Here is a 13,776-nt window from a genome sequence, read left to right on the forward strand (position 1 = left end):
GATTATGTTCATATTCATCATTTCTGCTTACCTCTTTCCTCCACTGGATCAAGTTCTTCATCAGGATGACTGGGAAGGGGGTGTGGCTGTGATCCTGAGAAAGGTCAGAGATCAATCCAGAGTCAGGCACACCCAAATGTATTTATTAGCTGATAATGTACATAGGAAGAAATGCTGCCAACTTCCCATAGTTTGTGCAACACACAGACTGTCTGAGGCATACAACGGCATTTTTTTTTGGTCTTGCATGACTTGGCAAGCTAAATTCGCCAGTTCGAATCCCGCTGTCGGTACTTTTTAAATAATCTTTTCGACAATGCCGAAATGCCAGCTTTTTTAAAAGCTCTTCCAACTTTGCAGTGCCTTCATCTAGTTCTTTTTTTCTGAAGGCCGGGCCAGCTTTTTTTTATGCTCTTCTTGTTTTGCTTCAGTAAGTAGGCTGCAATAATAGCATTGCATAATACAATCATCTGGGTTGGTTACCAGTGTGGAGTGTAGATGTCCAGTGGTCTCCACTCACCTTCTTGCTGAGAGAGTCCATGTCTATGGCATCCACGTAAGCAGTCAGGGCTGGAAAGGGTCGGTCCAGTCTCAGATCAGAGTGTGCATTGTCCGGGTGGGACTCAATCACTGGAAGGCACATACAACAGATAACAGACTTTTTTGAAGACATGAATCAGTCAATCAATCAATCATCAATGAATTGGTACAGCCAAATTGCATGCTGTTAATACATTATTGTATCTTGGTTAGGTCGGTATGTCAGTTTAAGGTATACATGTAGCTCTAGTTGTGTAATGTATTGAGAATATTATTGTTAGTCACTCTTCCCATTACAGGCACACAATACTGTAACATAGTACAAAATGTATTTCTTAGTACTCTGCATATGGCCCAGAAGCTGCTCAATTATTGAGAGATAATTCAGCTGCTACTGGAGTTATACATCTGCTTCCATGATAGTGAAATTTATGGTTTCTGACATCACTTATTGTAATAGCCTAATTCTTGTGACCTCATTGCACAAATTGCATTGTTTGTTCACAGAAACTTTTGTAAAGCATTGATCGTCATCATCATCATTCAAACCATTTTACTATGATCTACAGACAATTTCTAGGTTTTCCAGTGCTAGTCTGAGTGCAAACATTTAAGAACCCTCATTTGATCCTGACTCAGCATCAAAATAAGGACAGCTCAGTCTGCCCAGTGCACCTGCATTCATTTAGGGTTCAATCACCTTTCCCGGTAATTGTTACAATAGTGTTTTTGATGATGTCTGCTTCCTTTTCTTGGTAATGTGGGCGCACAGAAATCCCCAAACAGCCAGGACCTCAGGGTGCTTGATCGCTGGGGCAATTCAACTGAGTCAGTGACCTACATTTTCAATGCTTTTCATGTCTTCAATCTTGATTTGAATAATAGGAAAAGGCAAGGCAAAATACTTGATATTGCCATGAAACAAATCTTTCATTTGGCCAAAAGAAAACTTTTGCCTCCCTCGCCAACCTGACAATACCAAAACCACTAAATTTTGAATATATCAATTTTTGGGTAGAAAATGGCAAAAGTACATTTTGTATCCAAAAAGATGGCAAGGTGCCCTGGATAAGTCTCAGGACCCAGAGATTTATGCTCAGTCAATATGCGCCTGTAGCTGCTAAAATTGGCAGTTATTAGCAAATGGCATAATTTTGCCTTCCAATATCTGCTTGGAGATAGCCTGATAAGCTAGGTGTTGGCATAGTCTTCTCATTGCGCAGGCGTCCATTGTCAAAAGGTTCAACCACCTTTAATTCTTCTATTTTTTAACATGTCCGTTTCCTTTTCTTGGTAATGTGAGCACACAGAAATCCCCTCAGCTGCAAAGACAAGAGTACGGATGAACCTCAGGGCACTCTGATCACCTTCACCTTCATGATCACCCCACACCTGCATAATAATTGTTCTATTTTTCTAAAATATCGTTTCCTTGTCAGACACTGGTCTCTACTGTCCTGAATGCCAAAATACACACATTTTTATTTAGTCACAAATTACTCTCAAAGAGAAAATGTAACAAGAATTTGGAGATTCCATACCTCCATGAGTTTTTAATATGTAAATGTTTTTTTGGGGGGGATTTGTCTTTGATTATGGAAAATCAGTTAAATTTAAGGTTTGTTAATCTAGTTAAATTCATGGTTTCTTTTGTAAACTCAAATTACAATATTTTGCTCGTGAAATTCCTATCTTTTGGCAATATTTCAAGTCAACATGTCCTAATTAATTATGCAAATGACCTCTATATTAACATAATATACACATAGTGATGTTAACCTTTACTTTTTTTTACTTCACGTCACAAGGTATAAAATTCCCATCATTCACGGGGTTCACCATTAAGAAATCACAGCATTTTCACATTAATTATGCAAATTAGGTCATTATTTGCATAATTGGTATCTGTTGATGTTCCACTTGCCGTATATTACATGCATTACATGTATGCAAAGTACTATAATTATGTAAAACACTGCAATTACAGAATTTCCTGACTTTAATAACGCAAATTAAGTCTTCATTTGCATAATTTGCATTTGATTATGTACATCTCTCTTTCAGCTACCTACATACCAGAAATGATGAAAATATGTTGTTCCTATCTGGACTTATCGGCTATAGAAGATTTCACCAGAAAGTCCCTTGCAGTTCCAGAACAAGCTGCTAGGGGAACCAAACCCACACCACTTATTCCTGACAGGATAAGCTATCTGTCACCGAAGAGTCAAGACCATAGCATGTTCAGGACAAAAGATAAAAAAAACAGAAGTTCTGCTGTAGTACCAAGGTCAGCCACCAGGAGGCCCATATTTGACCTTGACCTTTATCTTCCTAAGTCCTACCAACATACCAAATTTCATCACAATCCACAAAGGCATTCTGAAATACGCTGACTACAAATGTGCAGAAACACAAACACACACTCAGACAGACAGACAGACACGCCAAAAACAATACCTCCATTTTGATGGAGGTAACAACTACTCGTCCCAGTGCAAGCCTCTGTAGAAATGCTCTCTCTTGTTCTGGATCCATTTACCCCTTCTCAGGCAAATTTAACCAAGTGAGTGAGTGCGTGTAAATGAGGCTGACCAGTAAAAGTGACAAAAACTAAGCATTCAGTTGTTCTGACATTCGAACTTCACACCAATTGACCATTGTCAAACTTCACACCAATTGACACCAAGTTGGAGACTCCACATGATGATGACAACTTCATATTTGAACCTTATTTGTATACTGAAATATATTTTCTTTGTCATAATATTTTGAAAGCATGTGCATTGTCTCAGTATTCACTGACTGAGTCTCTTTAAATTTGGGTCCAACTTTTGCATACTAGTACACTTTTCAAACAAAACACTCATGATTCAGTTGGTGTGCTAATATTCACATGGTAACCCGCGGTGTACAAAATGTAGTAATCTCCAGGTAGATGTTGGGAGGCAGTATTAATATTGTAACAGAAATTGGAAACAAAAACAGAAAAAAGGTCTGGAAAACAGCATAATTTTGCCTACCAACATCTGCTTGGAGATTACCATGTAAGCTAGGTGTTGGCATGTATAGTCTTTTCATTAATATTCCACACATGCAGGTGTCCATTGTCAAAAGGTATGGATGAACCTTCACCCCACACCTGCATATAATTGTTCTATTTTTCTAAAATATCGTTTCCTTGTCAGACACTGGTCTCTATTGTTCTGAATACCAATAAATACGCAGCCGTGTGGCTGGTTCTGTCAGATCCTGACGGCGGGGGCCAGAAAAACGAGCAGAGCTCTGCGTCAACCAACCAACCAACCAACCGTCCGACCAACCGACCAACCGTCCGACCAACCGACTGACCGTCCGACGAGCCAACCAAGCTGTGCTAGTCCCCAAGCACCAGTCTTCAGCTGCAGTACAGTACTGCGTCTTGATCATCATATCAACAGGTTATCATTTCCTTTTATTGTTCAGCTTTTTCAGCTTTGAGATGGATGCTTCCTAGCGGGGATTTTGTTTTGTCTTGATTTTGAGTAAAATGATTGAAAACCTGAGCCTGGTTTGTGAATGGAATGTGTACAGAAAAAAAGTTTGGCATATGTCATTGTCATGTAGTTGATACTATAAAAGATTAAACTTGGTGAAAATAATCTCCAGGCATATTCGATGCGTACTTGTCTGTGGAAGAATTGGGGATGCACTTTGTGTCATGTGATGTGTCTGTTCTGACCCTATAATGCAAGTCTTAAGGAAAAGGAAGCATTTTTTGGTCCAATGATTCTGTGCTATAAAATTAATGACAGAAACCACCAGACATATTTTAAAGCTCGGTATGTGTGTCACCAGGTATATGGTTACCCACTCATGCTTGAAGCCCTCCGGGCATCTTTGAATGTTCCAGTAACACTAATAGCTTAATGTGCTCAGTGCGACAGACGAGTCTGCTTACATTATGTCAATCTATTGTACAATATGTTAGCCTCTACCAGGCTTTAAAAGCAGCTTAAGGCCACACCAATTTAATTTGTTGGTTCTCGGATTCGCCTCTTCATTTTTTCCTGATTTGCAAAAAAAAGAAAATTTCAGAATCAACTGCAAAATGCTCATATTTTGCCCTGAACAGTTGAAAACAGTCCTTTTCTTCCTACTGTCGTTACAGTTATTCCATCTTTCAATGCAGTGGTATCATTAGAAGTTCAAAATTCATTGTTTAAATTTTGAACCAGCCTTTTGTGTTGACTTCATACCTCCTATCGTAGCATTTGGGGCTATAATAGGATGCCTAGATCTGTTTTTATTTTTATTTTTTTCGCCCTGTCGCTTCATATTTTTCCTGAAAAAATCCGAGAACCAACTGTTACAAATTAAATTGGTGTGGCCTAAAGAGTAGAAATAGGCAAACATTAATACACAGATAACATGTCAGAGCAGCTACATGTACCTTTAGAAGACCATAACTCCCTTTATCCCAAGTTATCTGAGTGTCTGAAGCGATTGGAAGTTGAACCCAGTACCTCTCAATTCTGCAGTTCACCATGTCACCATAACATTGCCTTGGGGAAAACAAGTAGCATGTACATTGTGTAAACTTCAAGATTCACTGTTCCCCCTTACTTAGTGTCCAACAGTTACTAACCAACTGCTTGGGCCTGAGTATTTGCTGGCAAAAAAAAAGTGAGACTTCAATCTTGATGCGATCTTTCCTTGTACATGTAGGACGTTGCAGGAATGACCAAGGAAGACAAGAAACCACTCCCCCCGAACGCGGGCCCGCCAACAGATCATGATGCGGACAAAGTGGAGATTGTCAAGGTGAAATTTACAAAATTAAATTGAATCACATGTGTACACGTATCAAGCATTGCTACACTTGCTCTCAAAGATTTGGTTCCAAAGCTTCAGCCCTATATTAGACCACACCGACTTAATTTTATGGATGACATCCTCCGAAGACCCCTAAACTAGTGCGCGCGGGCGAATAAAAAAAAATTCCGGCCAAAAATAAAAATGCTACTAAACCACAGGAATACAAAGCAGTATTGTGAATTGTGGCAGTACATAGTGACGTATCCGACGAGCCGGCTTTTTGCGGAATTTATGAATTGGCACTGTATGTATGTATGTACTGAGTTCTGGAGCTGTGGAGCTTCAGTAGCCTGGGTGCCCGGCTCCGTATTGTCACCAACTGCCATAGACTACCCAGGCCTAGAGCCAGGCCAGAGCCTCGGAGGACGTGATCTTTTTTTTTGAGAGAGAGAGAGAGAGAGAGCAGGCAAAAATCAATGCACACGCGGATGTCATCCATAAAATTAAGACGGTATGGCCTTATAATAAAATTTTGTACATGTACCACAAAATTAAATTAAATGTCAATATGTAGTCAATCTGGCTATAAATGATGTTTTTTTATCTTTGATCGAGAATTCCTGGAGGAAATGAGATGACTATGTTCTGTTACAGGAAGTTGCTGCCAATCGGAAACGCCTGACCATGGGGCTTGCAGTGGGAACTGCAGTACTGGTGGTGGTGATTGGGGCAAGTATGCTGGGCGTGTTTCTGTCCAAAGACGCCAACATAGTCACGGTAAGAACAATTAAAAAGCCATTGTCTTACTTAGTTAATATTAAAAGCAGCATCAAGCTTTAGGCACCAAATTCAACAACATTTACTATGCATATTCAAATTAATGAGGAATATCAAAAGTTATACAATATTCTGTTCTTTGATGGCTCCCATTATATGCAAATCTAAAAATTTCTCATACATGCATATTGTCCCTCCTAATATATATGTCCAAGAAAACTCTGATACATCCACAATTTAATTTCTTCACGTTGGTGAATGATTGGAGGAAAGTTATTCCATTCCCAAACACTTGACTGTTTAAATCAATGCATATCACTTATTGTTTAACAAGTGGCTGTGAATAAAGAATTTATATTCAATACCATCATGTTGCATGTTTTCTCAGAGCTAACCCCATTACTTCCTTCCTTTGTTTCTTAGGGTAATCGTCTGTGGAAGGTCAATGAAGTGATTCTTAATGAAAAGATAGAGGTTGATGTCAAGGCGAAGACAGAGACTTTCTACACGCGAGACTCTGATGGTACTTCGGCACTGATGCATGATACCAACACAGTGAGTGAAGTCACTGTCACACAAATACATTTCTACCCAACACTCTGTAGCTTTTGTCCTCTTTTTGTTACTTAATGATCATGTTCTCTTGCACACACATTGTTTATTTGTTTACTTATTTATTTATTTAACCTGAGAACATATCACTCTGAAGGCGGTTTTCAATGCACCCTGGGGGGCAATCCCCAAACACAATAAAGATAATAACATAACAATACAACATAAAGTAATCGCTGAATTATGTACAATCAACTTAAAATAAGGTAACTTAATTAATGGTAAGCACAAATATTGCATTTCTAATTCTGCCAGTTTGCTTAACTCTACCCCTCCCTCCTCTTTATCTCAGTAGCATGGATAATGTTATCATTGTGGTACAATGTACAGGACGCTTTTATTCTCTTTCCTTTTATAGGGTCTCAGCGCCTACAAGTTTGAAATGCAGAAGATGTGCTACATCACTGACTATGAGAAGGATCAGGACATCGAAGAAGTTGACAGCCTGGCCCAAAGGATGGAAGACGGAGAGGTGCATATCCACAACTTGCTTTCTTGAACAAAGTCTACAATATCTAATTTATTAGTCAGTGGTAGTGTTTTTTTTACAACAAATAACACATTGGCTTGCTATTTTGTTGCAGGATGGGGAGGTGGAAGTGGCCCAACAAGGCCCCAGCGAGTACCTTAGTGTGGACAACAGCCGAGAGCCGTTCAATCGCTCTTCACTGAGCGACAAAATGGACGAGTTCTGTGGTCCACTGGAGACACAGTGGGGTGTGAAGACAGCAGAAGAGCCTGGTACCCCAGGAGTGGACCCCACCAGTGTTGCAGGAGACAGTGGCAATACGGAAGGTAAGCGACATATTCTCTTACAGAAGAAAATACTGTAGGCTGGGTAATTGAAAAGGTACCTATATTTCCATACCCTTGATATGTTACCCTGAATATTGTATTCAACAAATCCAGCAAGCTATCAACCCTAAGCTAGATGTATGTTCTTTTCTCCTGCTATTGTCTACAACTGTAATCGTAAAGCAGTCTAAACTTGGCAGCACCAGAAGTATGTAAAATTTTAAAGTTACACTGTTCCATTTACATAAAGTTTTATCATTTTTTATTAGGTGAACCACAGGAGCGTAAGAAGCGAGTCATCTGCCATTTGGTGAGGAGCTACGTCTGCAGAACAGTCTGCAAATCAATCTGCGGTCGAAAGAAGCGCGCTGCAGAACAGGAGAAGGAAGGAGAAGAGAACGAGCAGCAGCCAACCCGAGTGAAGCGCTTTTGGGGTGGCAGGCGTCGCCGTCGCTGGTTTAGCTGCCCAAGGGTCTGTTACCCCGTGTGCAGTTGGATTTCAAGGTGGATCTGCTGAGCCTTATGCTTGTGTTGTCAGTCATAAAGATTTTCAATCTATTGCATCTAACACCAAAAGCAAACTGATGACAAAGTCTTATTACTTGATGATCAAAGAAATTTCGATGCATGAAATCTACCAACTAATGCGTTTGGTCATTATTTTTGAAGAAACAAATTGATTTCATATTCATTGAAAGAGATTATAGTTTTCATTTCTTGGTCTATATTATACTCTTACATAAAAAATTAATGGCCGACCAAAAAGTCACTGCAGATTTGCAGTACTTGAGAAAGAAAGAGATTTGGAGCATTGTCTGTGATGAGTCTTATGTAATGTCTGTCAATCATACTCAATACTGTAAATAGGTTGGAGTAAGTTACATCTTCATATAGCATGCATTTACAATTTTTGACAAAGGCTAGATGTAATTCAGTATTTTAAAAAATATCACTTTCCAAATGCGTTATAAGTCAAAGGCATATAATGCATTCTTGAAATGTCATTAATAGGTTACGGATTATCTTTTTTTTTTTTCTTAACTTTTTTTTCACACAATGTCATGTACTACGTGCTCAATAATTTTTGGGTGGTTTAGTCAAGGTTCCCAAAGAGTAAGCCAGTTAGATTGTGAAAGTCTAAAGAAAGCATGACATTTTCATGAGAACGATCATTGCACAATCATAATTTTTTTTTTAATACCACTTAATGCAAGCTTTTTAGTAATACACCAATACTATAGTCATCATATCATAACTGTCATGGTGGGGATGTTTATTGAGGCAAAATAACCTATTACAAGATTTTGTGGTGTATGAAAATGGAACACCATGAGTTTTATTCAATAAAATTTAATGGTGAACAATTTTGAGAGTCTGAGCATTACTTGTATTTTCAGTTGTCTGGGTGTGAAATTCACTCACTGCACTACATGTAACTAGCCAGAAAAAAAAAAAACAACATTAATTCATGCAACACATGGGCTTAGGATGGCCGGGGAGGGGGGTTATCCTCTTGTGCATTTAGCCCATCTGGGCAAGAACATGCAATAAAGATTCATATCATTAAAAAATGTAACACACACATAACGTTACACACAAAATGTCAAACAAATGGGATATTTAACAAAATATATAAAAAAGAGTTAAGAGAGAATGAAGATAAACAGATGGAAGTTTGACATATCAAGCCCTTTAAGTTTAGGAGAATTCAAACTGATGCGGATGAATTAGGTAATGTCCTGTACGTACAAATGTATGTACATGTTGTAAAATACAAACTCCAGAAATAATAAAAAATCCATTAATTATATAAAAGTTTTCCAACTTTGTTCTACTACTAGTGAGTACTACCTCTACGTAGTCCTGGCCATAGTCAGTAGCACGTATAGTGTGACTCGGTGCATCTGGACCAACGGGTTGTGATTTTAAATCCTGGCAGTTGTCACTCAACAAATACAGTAAACGCTACTGGAAATCATACTGTAATTATGTAAATGCATACAGGTGAGGACATTCAGCCATGGTCCATGTGACTGTGTTCATTGCACTTGTTAAAGAGAGCTATTGGGTAGTTACTACATGTACTTCCCCGGTGGATTAAATGATGTTAACCTGTCACAGCCAGCGGAAGACAACATCAACAGTTACTGTGCATTGAGTTCATTGAGGTACTAGTATCTGGTTTGAGAACGTTCTGCTGCTTGAGCTTAGTAAGTATCTCTTAATCAGAAAGGACAGACAGCCCTGTGTGGCCAGTAAAGTCAAATGGCATTATCAGTCTGAAGTGTCAAAGGTTATAGATCCAGCCATTGACAAATTGATCATCATGAGAACAGTCTAGAAGCTCGTTACCCATAATACTGTACAACTGCCAGATAAACACACATTTCCACCATGTGGAACCTATTTCAGCACGCGTTAGTTCACATTAATGGGAATCCCATTGGAACAAAAACTGCAAGGTCAACGTTAAAAACTATTTAACTTTGGCGACCAGCCTTCCGAAGCTGCGGAAAAAACAACCTTCTTGCCAAAGTTCAGGGACAAAAATAGTTTGACTGCCTTTCCTGTACTGTAAAGTTCAACTTTCGCAACAGCCATTTGGGAATCACCCAACCCAAATGGCTGTTGCGAAACTCCCTTCAACTTTTACAATGACTCAGCATTCTTATGTCTTGGCACATCAGCTGTAGGACTACAACACAGAACTCTGATAGTAGAAGAATCTTTAAATCAAAATTCATTATCTTCTTCCTCTAGTTTCAGAAAAAGAAGTCAACCGCAACAATTAAGTTAGAATTTAGAGTACCATTTAGACTTAAGTCACATACTGTATATAGTTCTTTCTCCTTTGTTTGTCTTTTTTATGTTACTTGTAATGAGCCCTATTCGCCCAGGCAGGAAGTTGTTAGTATCATGTACAAACTAAAAAAATACCTGATACCAAAAAAAGATACTGCAATATACATGTACACAGTAACCGTTACGGTAGTTACAAATAAAATGCAATCTTTTTTGGTACCAAATTATTTGCAATTGATACAGCAATAATAGTTGTACCAGAAATTTTTAATCTTCAAAAAATTAAGCAGACAAGAACCACCTATATACATTATAGTAATTGAATTGATGGACCGAAGCTTCAAGAGGTCGCCTAAACCTGACATGAGGAGAATTGTTGCCATTCTGCCTGGACTGGACAGCCCCAAACTCATCAGCCTACGGAGACAGTTAGAGAAATTTAGGGAACCCGGGCAGACTGATTTACTCGTTTGTCAACCTGTTGGCAAGTCAGTCATCACGTAATCCCCGGTCCTCACACGCAGGGGGCGGTCGGGACGTCTGCCAGAAACCCACGCACTGGGACACACAACGACCTATCATTTCCTGCCAGCGGACAGATTCATGACTTTCTTCACCAACAGATCTCTGTGTTTCATTGATGCACATTGCATCACCGACGGCAACAGCAAATGTCAGGCTAATTTGCATAATTTATGTATTCCATGCCAAAAATGGCAACATTCACAAGCCAAGACGAACCCTTGAAATTATAGTTTCACAATCAAATTACATGTGCATGAATGACAGATATTGCAGGTAAGTGACACCTATCTTCCAAAGATGTCTTACACTTGAAATTAGACATTTACAAATGATTATGATAAGTGCACAGTGCAGTCAATGCATATGACTGCCTCTCCTATCATAATCAAATTCAGTAATGCCTGTTCATAAATGATACTAAATATGCATCATAGTGAATGTTACCTCTAGCAATCTTCACTTTGATATAGACAATTTCATTTTGGATTCATACATGTAGTATAAGGTTAAACAGGTCCAAAATTAAATTGTAATTCAGAAATTATCCTGAACACTGTTAGTAATTCTTTCAAGACCATGTCCCCCGGTGCGAGTACTGCTACATGCACGGCACAGGTCCAGGATAAATAACTATAGTCTGGATCTGATATGGGACTGGCACAACTCAGAGGTGCCAACCTGAACCCTACATATAAATCGTATTACATGGTAGTCCCTGTGCTGACCACAGTTCGTCCACCATGTACCCCAGAGGCCTGCTAACAATGTGTTTGACTCAGACGAGTAATTTTGATAGCCTGTCCTTCCCATCCATATACATGTTATCTGCTACTTACTAATTAGTTATTAATAATACCTAAAATTAATGTGAAGAATCCATTACTGACAATTTTTACCATTCCTACATTATTTATCTATGTTGAATATGCCGTGATTCTGAACCATTAATAAGAGTGGATCAGTCTGCAGTGTCTGCCGTACTAAGTGCTTCTATTTCTGTCTGTGCACAGGACTTTAAGGGTCACAAACCAGTCTGGGGAAAGTCTGCCATCGGGCTGTCTTGTTGTCAGCTTGATGTTTCACTATAAGTTGAAGTACCGGTTACAAAGTCATGGTTCAATCAAGCTCACTCATTATCATCTGCTGTTCTCAGTCACATGGGGGTTTATACGTGCTGAACTCACCAAAATTACTATCAGTAATAGTAATTCTTCTTCTTCCGTTCCAAATAAATAAGGTCAATGACCTGAACCTGATGTCTGTCACCTTGGTACATGTAACTAGGGTTGGGTTACATCAAGTTGCAATTTTACAGCAGGAGGGATTTAGACTCCTGTCAACATATGAATGTGTTTCAGGGAGAATTAACAAAGCAGACCATATGCGAACTCAAGGTAAACATATGCATTTGCTTTACAAATGTTACCTTTCTTGTTTAGGTTATTACTGGTATGCAAATTTTTGTGGGGATACAAACCTGTGTGCTCCTTCACCACCACCCGCATGTAACCAATCAGGCCGTAGGAGCGGCACACCAGCAGCGGTATCCCATAATTCCACAGCACGGAGGCCAGGCTCAGAAGGGTCCTGTGTCAAACGATAAAAGTCAAACGATGAAGGATTGCCAACTGAAACAGTACTATGAAAATATACATACCGGCATGTTGCTAACTTTAGGTAACAGAGCTGGTCATTGGAACTCATTGTGATAACCCCATCCTGTTGCTATCACACTGTGACAGGAATTATGATTTCAGTATCATAGTGTGGGACAGACTACACATCAATGTTGAGAGACATAGCAACTGTTACCATCTCACTGCTGACTAACCCAACAGATTTGGTGCCAAAATGATATTTCAGCAGTAAAAATGGGCAAATTAAAGCACAAACTTATTGCCATAATTAGTAATCATACATGATGACGTGTAATTCTACATAGACAGTTATTTTGTTACTATGCACTGTAATACTGATCAAATATTGCTGTAAATCATGTAACCTTTGTGCTTAGTGGAATTTTTCACCCATGGAGTATCACATATCATGTATAATTGCACATTAACTTAGAATGATGATAACAATATTGACTGAGTAAATATGTACAACAAATTGACAATTTAACTATGGCCTTCTACAGTTATTGCAGCTCAAATATTGGCATTACCAATTACGACATAGAAATTTTTAGGAATCTAAACAAAATTAGCATGCCTTTGATTGCCACTACAAATTGTACGGATCTTTATCACAACAAAGTACCCTTTTAATGTCTATAGTTGAGAAACAGTCATTCATCAACAACTCAAAACTCTCTTCAGACACAATGATGTATTCATGGCTGAAACAAGACTGGTAGTGTTAATTTCCCACTTCATACCTGGCGCAATACTCACCTGCTCTTATACTTACACAAGGGGACCATTAACTACCTTACCAAACATCACAAGAATGAATACAGGTGTACTTGGTTTATTTACCCTAGTTATACACCTCCCGGCTTTGTTTACATTAGGTGTTAACAGACATATCAATTAGACTACTTACTTAAGCAGTAAACGAGAAATCTTGTCCTCATTTGAAAGGATAGTGCAGAGATTTGGAACTAATGGATTTTTATCAGATATACACAGACATCTAGCCGACGCTGTTACAAAGAGAAGCCTGTCTGCGATTGGATTATTGAGGTGTCAAATGTTCAAGCTCGGTAGAGCTAACACCTTTCATGCGTCCGACACCTTTGCCACAAGTGTTGAACTTGGGGTACAAAAGAGAGAACAGGGCGTCATTATGTCAGGTACTTTGGTGGTCTGCGGTGGTGTAACACTCCACGCACCACAGGTTAGCCACAAGGACCTACATTGTATAAGGGCACTGACATCACGTACATGTATTTTGGACGGCCCGTTTTGGAGTACTAAAGTGGGT

General features: G+C 39.0%; 2 protein-coding genes across 3 annotated transcripts in view; one reads left to right on the forward strand and one right to left on the reverse strand.

Moving 5' to 3' along the window:
- The window catches only part of LOC109473401 (NEDD8-activating enzyme E1 regulatory subunit-like), a 30,299-nt gene that overhangs the window by 4,980 nt on the left and 11,543 nt on the right, over positions 1 to 13,776 (reverse strand). The window contains exons 7-9 of the mRNA XM_019773260.1: positions 12,326 to 12,435; positions 521 to 630; positions 32 to 94 (exon numbers count right to left, since the gene is read on the reverse strand). Of these exons, the coding sequence (XP_019628819.1) occupies positions 32 to 94; positions 521 to 630; positions 12,326 to 12,435 (283 nt within the window). The remainder of the gene's footprint in view (positions 1 to 31; positions 95 to 520; positions 631 to 12,325; positions 12,436 to 13,776) is intronic.
- LOC109473568 lies at positions 3,773 to 8,874 on the forward strand. 2 transcript variants are annotated; one of them, XM_019773464.1, is made up of 7 exons: positions 3,773 to 3,980; positions 5,239 to 5,343; positions 5,992 to 6,114; positions 6,538 to 6,669; positions 7,085 to 7,198; positions 7,311 to 7,521; positions 7,791 to 8,874. In XM_019773464.1, the coding sequence occupies exons 2-7, from the start codon at positions 5,260 to 5,262 to the stop codon at positions 8,036 to 8,038; spliced, it is 912 nt and encodes a 303-aa protein (XP_019629023.1). In that variant the 5' UTR covers positions 3,773 to 3,980; positions 5,239 to 5,259; the 3' UTR covers positions 8,039 to 8,874. The 2 variants fall into 2 exon arrangements, with proteins under 2 accessions (XP_019629023.1, XP_019629024.1); XM_019773465.1 differs by having other exon boundaries at positions 5,248 to 5,343.

Source organism: Branchiostoma belcheri, unplaced genomic scaffold (assembly GCF_001625305.1).
Source record: "Branchiostoma belcheri isolate BF01 breed outbred unplaced genomic scaffold, Haploidv18h27 scaffold3, whole genome shotgun sequence".
Lineage (NCBI taxonomy): Eukaryota > Metazoa > Chordata > Leptocardii > Amphioxiformes > Branchiostomatidae > Branchiostoma > Branchiostoma belcheri.